At 35.5% G+C, this 6,404-nt stretch overlaps 1 protein-coding gene across 2 annotated transcripts; it reads right to left on the bottom strand.

Moving 5' to 3' along the window:
- Nucleotides 1-897: 897 nt before the first annotated feature.
- On the bottom strand, nt 898-6,357 carry tcn2 (transcobalamin II). Of its 2 annotated transcripts, none has more exons than XM_051671739.1 (10): nt 6,201-6,357; nt 5,881-5,975; nt 4,920-5,115; nt 4,279-4,448; nt 3,971-4,123; nt 3,400-3,572; nt 3,108-3,282; nt 1,697-1,877; nt 1,434-1,552; nt 898-1,303 (listed from the first exon to the last, which is right to left on the bottom strand). In XM_051671739.1, the coding sequence occupies exons 2-10, from the start codon at nt 5,939-5,941 to the stop codon at nt 1,242-1,244; spliced, it is 1,290 nt and encodes a 429-aa protein (XP_051527699.1). In that variant the 5' UTR covers nt 5,942-5,975; nt 6,201-6,357; the 3' UTR covers nt 898-1,241. The 2 variants fall into 2 exon arrangements, with proteins under 2 accessions (XP_051527699.1, XP_051527690.1); XM_051671730.1 differs by having other exon boundaries at nt 5,881-5,950; nt 6,201-6,347.
- Between the last annotated feature and the right edge of the window lie 47 nt (nt 6,358-6,404).

Raw genomic sequence — 6,404 nt, 5'->3', positions numbered from 1 at the left:
AAAAAATGTGAGATTTACGCTTCTAAATAAGGCGGAAACGCGTCATCACAGTCTGTGAAAAAGGTGGTGAAGTATGCTGCGCTCACGGTCAAAACTTTCAAAATAAAAGTCACAAAAATAATTTCGTCTTGTCCCCTTTTCTTTTGAAAAAAAGCAAAAATGAAAGTTACAGTGAGGCACTTACAATGGAAGTAAATGCGGCCGACTTTTGGAGGGGTTTAAGGCAGAAATGCGAAGCTTATTGTTTTATAAAAGCACTTTAATTCGTTATTTAATTAGTTCCATAATACTCATTAATTCTTCTGTTACAAGTTGTGTATTATTTAAGCTGTATAGTTGTTTAAACCTTGGTTTTTGCGGTTGTTTAAAGGTTTACAGTGTTATGTTGTCATGGCAACAAAGTTATAAAACTGGAATTAACTTTACACAGAAAAGGTTAGCAAGTGATTTTATCACACTTAAATCATGAACACGCATTTTAACGTTTATGGATTGGCCCCATTCACTTCCATTGTAAGTGCCTCACTTTTTTTTTTTTAAGAAAAGGAGGGACACGTCAAAAAATATTTTTTATGGTAATAAACATTGTGCCACAAATTTTGTCGATTGAGCTTAACTTGCATTGAACAATATTGTTTTGTGTTAATATTCCTTTATTATTAAAATACTGTCACTGCCAGTGCAAAGGTCCTAAAAAGGGTTTGTTTTCTTTATGGAATTTTTTTTCTTTTGATTTAAGGGGTCAAATGTGACCAAGATGTGCTCCAAATAAGATTAACCCTTTCATTATTTTATAAATTAAATATTGTATCACACAACATTTTTAGAGAAGCATATAGTTGTATATGTGGTATATTAGAAATAAACATTTGATCTCCATGGTAATAAAGCCAAACATTGTTCAAATATCTCAACTGTTTATTTCAGATTTGTTGATTTACAATGGCAGCAGGTACACTCTAACACATAGAAACATACTGTATATGTAAGATTTAAAAGATGTCAAATCTCCAAGTACAACACAAACAAAATTAATGTGATCTTTTTTTAATTAATCAAGAAACATTAAACATACAGACAAAACATCAGCTAGGCAACCATCAAACAGTAAATTGTTTTTAACAAGAAAATCAATCAGAAAAAATCAAAGACAGTAGAATTCATAAACAGGGTAACTGAATCCATGTATCAACTAGTGGGTTTTCTGTCATTCATCTGTTCTCTAGCATCCATCAAAGAACTCAGTACCCAGTGTTCTTAATGGTGATAGTTTGTGCTGAGTCAATCTTATAGTCTTTGATACCTGAGGAGGCAAGTATAGCATTGCAGATTAAAAAAATAAATAAATTGTGACACATCATTTCTTTATCCGTCCGTTTATGCATTTTACTTATCTTACAGACATGTGCATTGTGTAGGGGTGCTTTTCTTACCCTGTGTCAGAGCGGTGCCATCTGAGGAGACATGCCAGTATCTTCGATCAGTCTGACGTGCTTGTTCTTCATTTACCACACTGAGGAAAGGTCCCCACAAGCTTTCTTCTGTTTTAAAGCTGTGACACAGAGCATATGGGTTGTACGTTTATAAAATAAAACACACAAAAATGTATTCTAATTTAGACAGTAATATTGTTTTTTGACAATATACTTAAAATACAACATATTAAGTGCAAAAGTAATGGGTAATCCAAACTCACGTGAAACCACTTTGTTTGTCTTGGAGAAGCTTAAGGGCTTCATATAGCGAGGAGCCCACGGGTACATGAAGAGAAAACACAGATGATGCACTATTTGATTTAATAACCTCCACCTGTACAGATACTTTCCCCTGATTTGGGAGAACTTCTGAAACAGAGGCAGTGTCAATAGCAAGAGAGTCTAAACCGGAAGCAAATGGGGGAAAAAAACACACACACAAACACACAGAATTAGTAGGAAACCTCATTTTGCAATAATAGCTTAAATACAACACAGTTTTCTGTTTATATTATGATTACTGCATATATTGAGTATATCATTTATTATTTTGTATACAATAACATTTATATAATAAATCATTTGAAATACATTGAAATACACTTTAAACCCTAATGCTCAAAATAATTAATTGTTTTGAGTAGGAAAAATTAAATCATACTAATTAGTTAAAATAAATAAATAAAAACCTTGATGAGTGTTTATAACTTTCTCCTTCTTTTGAGTTCACGTATTGACACCCTTTATTAATTAAATTTACAGGAATTTAAATTTAACAAACTGGGCAGGGGATTTCTATTTCCCAGGATGCTTTGCATGGCACTGGACAGGGAGAGTATATGTTAAAATTAGTGTTATATAATGTGTCTTTGCGCAAGATGAAAGGGGGAGACTTGTAAGTGTTTAATGTTTTGTTGTGTTTTTTAGAAGAGTTTTTGTTATGTTGGAGTTTTGGGGGTTACCATTATGGTGAATAGTGGCACTTGAGTTTAGGTTGAGGACAGGTACAAGTTAAAAATATTCTTCATTGCTTTACTTATTGAGCAATTGCTATGCTAATCAAAACCTAATGTTACCAATCATCATGCATTCAACAGGCTAGCATTCACTGTACTAGCTTAATCCAGCTAGAACTAGCTAGGTTAACACTACTTTAAGTAATTAATTTGAGATTACTAGTTAATTTTAAATTCAGGCATAAAGTTCAATTTAAAGTATAGTGCTTTCAAAATGTATGAGTAAGCTTACTCAATATTTCAAGTTAAGAGCAATTAACATGCATGTGTAGTACAAAATTAAAATCTGAAAATTCTATTAACTTAAACTTGAGATTTTATTAACTTAAAAAATTGATGTAACTGACTGCCTCAATTTTTTGAGTTCTGCTAACTTATTAGAGTACTACTACCAGTGTACTATTTAATTTGAGACAATCACATTTTGATTTTATAGTATACAACATATTCTTCGTTACCTTACATTTTTTACTTTGTTGTAATTAAATCATCATGCTTAAACATTTTAGCATTTAGCAGCTTAATTTTTGATCTCTGTAAAAATAATCTTAGGGCTGCAAACATCACAATTCTGTCGACTGATACTTTATTGAACTTGCATATTTGTTGAACATACCATCCTCATTGTTACATTCTTTGTTCTTCAGATGGAGGTAAGAGTGTTGCTGTAAAGCAGGCAGGATTTGGGAGATGGCCATCGGGTTGTGGTATGTTCCTTTCCTGCCATCTGTCCTTAAAGCCTCCATAGCAGTTCCACATTCCTCAATCTGACTGCCCATAGCCAACAAGGCCTGCAAGACAGAGAGACACGAGAACCTCTATTTCTGTATTTAAAATAAGACTGGTTCATTTAACAACCATTTATTTAACTTTATTCATGTGTCTGACTAACAGGTCTTCATTCTTACCTGCACTGCCAGTCCAGTGCTGAACTCATTGCCTATGTGGCCATCATTTCTCTTAGAGTCAAGAAGCTTCTGCTTAATGGTGGCAAGAGCTCTGTTCAGCTCTGCAGCATTTTTAACATCAGTTCCCTCATCTTTCAGACACTGGAGGGCCATGCCAGCCATAGCAAGCGAGTCTGCAGGGGTGATATGGGAAATCACATTACAAATGCTCAGTGTGGTTAGAAACCTCAGGACATATTTCCCTATATCCACCTAAAATGGTGTAACAGTGCCTTGTCAGCCTGTTGTCATTTTCAGGTTTTTTCTTGAAGTGATATCCAATGATTATAATCTCTTTAAAAAGGTAATCATTGGTAATCAGTATATATATATATATATACACACACACACACATGTAATATTATATTATGCCAATTTGTATTTATATAAATACTATAGAGAGGACAGGAAATGATAGGAGAAGAGGGAGAAATGTCACCCACATCAGCCCTGATGTGCCAAAACAGGTGCGCTTACTGCTAGGCCACAGCTCTAATTAATTAAATGCACTTTTCAACTCATTTCAACTCACCCACACATGAAGAATCTCCGTGTTTTATCTGTCCGTGTTCCACGGCATGGATGAGCTTGTGACTGACATGCGTGTTGACTCTTATACCACTCACACACAAAGCCAGAATGCCCAGAGAGTACTGGTAGTAGCTGGTCTTTGGGCGGTGACTGACTGCAGAAAAGAATAGTATTGACATTAAAATTAGAATCATCATTAAAAAGTCTGGTTAAATCTTACACCATTTGACAGCCTTTTTCCACCACTGGGCCACATGCATATAGGTAACACAGTTTGACAGCATTATATACTCAAGAAATTGCTCTCACATGCAATATTCTGTTTCTCCTCCTCCATCTCTCTCTTGAGGTGAATGAGGAGAGGCTCCTGCATTTCATTGTGAGTGAGATATAAGCTGCCCAGGTCATGGCAGGAAGACTTCAAAGCCAAGATGTACAGAGCAAGACGGCCAACCACCAACTCATTGTTGCTGAGAGATCTATAGACAGATATATAGAACAGAATATAAACAAAGAGAAATAGATTACAGTAGAACAGAATCTTTATTTATAAACACACCACAACCATAGATGATGGAATTTATGTCCACGACTTTCACGTGATGTTATCAAAGAATAATGGCATAAACTTTGTTACAAGGAAAATCCCCCTGGAGCAACCTGGGGTTAAATATCTTGCTCACAGACAATGTTGATAGCTCAAGGCTCACTCCTTGTGAAGCTTGAACCAGCAGGGTTTCTGGTTATCAGCCCTGAGCCTCAACCACTACGCCACACCACCCATCTGAGCTGTAGTTTATAATAATTAAGATAGTTCACAAAAGCTGGAAATCATCAAGAGATGAAAATTTTAGAGGACAAAAAAAAAAAAAAAAAAAAGAGGATTTACTCTTGCTTCAAAATGAAAGTCGAAAATGATAATATTGGTGCAAAGTGAAATATGTGCATACTTCTCAATATCAGCATGAAGCTCTGACTTGAGGCGGTTGAGATGTTCACTCTCTTTAGCTAGGTTATGGTGTTTTGAGAGACGCAGGGCAATGTGCACACTGGGATTGGGGAGGTTATTTTGGTTATCTGTGGTTTGATACACAGAGCGCAGCAGTTGCTTATTGAGGGACAGGAGGAGATCCTCATGATCCGATGCTGAAGGATGACACAGAAAAACTGAGAGTAAGAGCTTGATTGCACACACACACACACACTTATTCACAAAAAAAGCACTACTACTGATTCTAAAACAAAGTTTGACAAAAAACTGTTGAGTCAAATGACATTTAGAAATTTGGTAATATAATAAACTTTGCATCACTGTTGGTAATTTAAATCAGTGGCACTGCATAGTTGGTTTGTGTGGACTGCTGTCTCAGCAATATAGGACACAATGACATTTCCCATCATTGCATTCCATAAAAATCACTCTCAGAACTGTCATGGTCAACAAAAAAGAGGGCAAAGAACAAAGTGAAAGATTCCAAGCATTTTCTGAGCAGAATTCTGCTGACAGGAAAAAAGGAAATTACCCAATCAGGGTTGAGGAGCAGTCTATTGTGTAGCATAGTATAGTATATCATTAGATATAGGGAATAATTGTGGATTCCAGCTGGTATTGTCACTTTTTGTCAATATTAAAAGTTTCTACAAAGTAACTTTTACCAACGTTTACTCAACAGAATGGAGAACATTCTTATCAAAATCAGCCAAAACTGGGCGGCAAAACAAACAGAAAACATACAACAGAGTACAGCTGAAAGGCTACCAATGAAATGGTATTGCCTTTGAAATAGGATAAGGGCATTGTGCAATGATGGGTTTTCTGTCATTACCCCATTCCACTAGTGATACACACGTCAAAATAACCTTGACCTTTACTAGTTTACTAACTAAATCATAAGTCTTACAAAGTCTTACCACAAGGTTTTCCAGCAGCCAGTGCCAGCAGAGCACTCACAATGATGAGAGTCACCATCATTAGTCTGATCTGAGATTGTACACAATACACAAAACTGGTGGAATACTTTAATAAAATGCATTATCATGGAAATAACAAGACACACCAAGGACAGTCTCAAAATGACATTCATTTCCAAAAGGAAAATCATCAAGTTCATATTAAATTATTTTCTTTTGTTTGCTAGCAGTTAACTTTTGTCTGCTATGGTACAGTTTTGTGAGGCATTCTGAATTGTATTCATTAAAAGTTGGGCATGTTTATTCGAGGAGATTCTTACCTTTAAAGGCCAAGTTAGGAGTGACAACAAACGAAGTGGCGAGTTGAATCCAGATAAAAATGAACAACTCTTTTTTTTTTTTTTTTTACTAACACATTATATGACAGTAAAAGCAGAGGCGGAGTTACAACCCGCGGTCAGTCAACTGATTTGTTACTCATTAACAGAGTTTGTACTTTTGTAACATATTGCCATCCTGCGCAG

The sequence above is a fragment of the Myxocyprinus asiaticus genome, chromosome 3 (assembly GCF_019703515.2).
Source record: "Myxocyprinus asiaticus isolate MX2 ecotype Aquarium Trade chromosome 3, UBuf_Myxa_2, whole genome shotgun sequence".
NCBI lineage: Eukaryota > Metazoa > Chordata > Actinopteri > Cypriniformes > Catostomidae > Myxocyprinus > Myxocyprinus asiaticus.
This window is presented reverse-complemented; position numbering and strand designations above follow the sequence as displayed.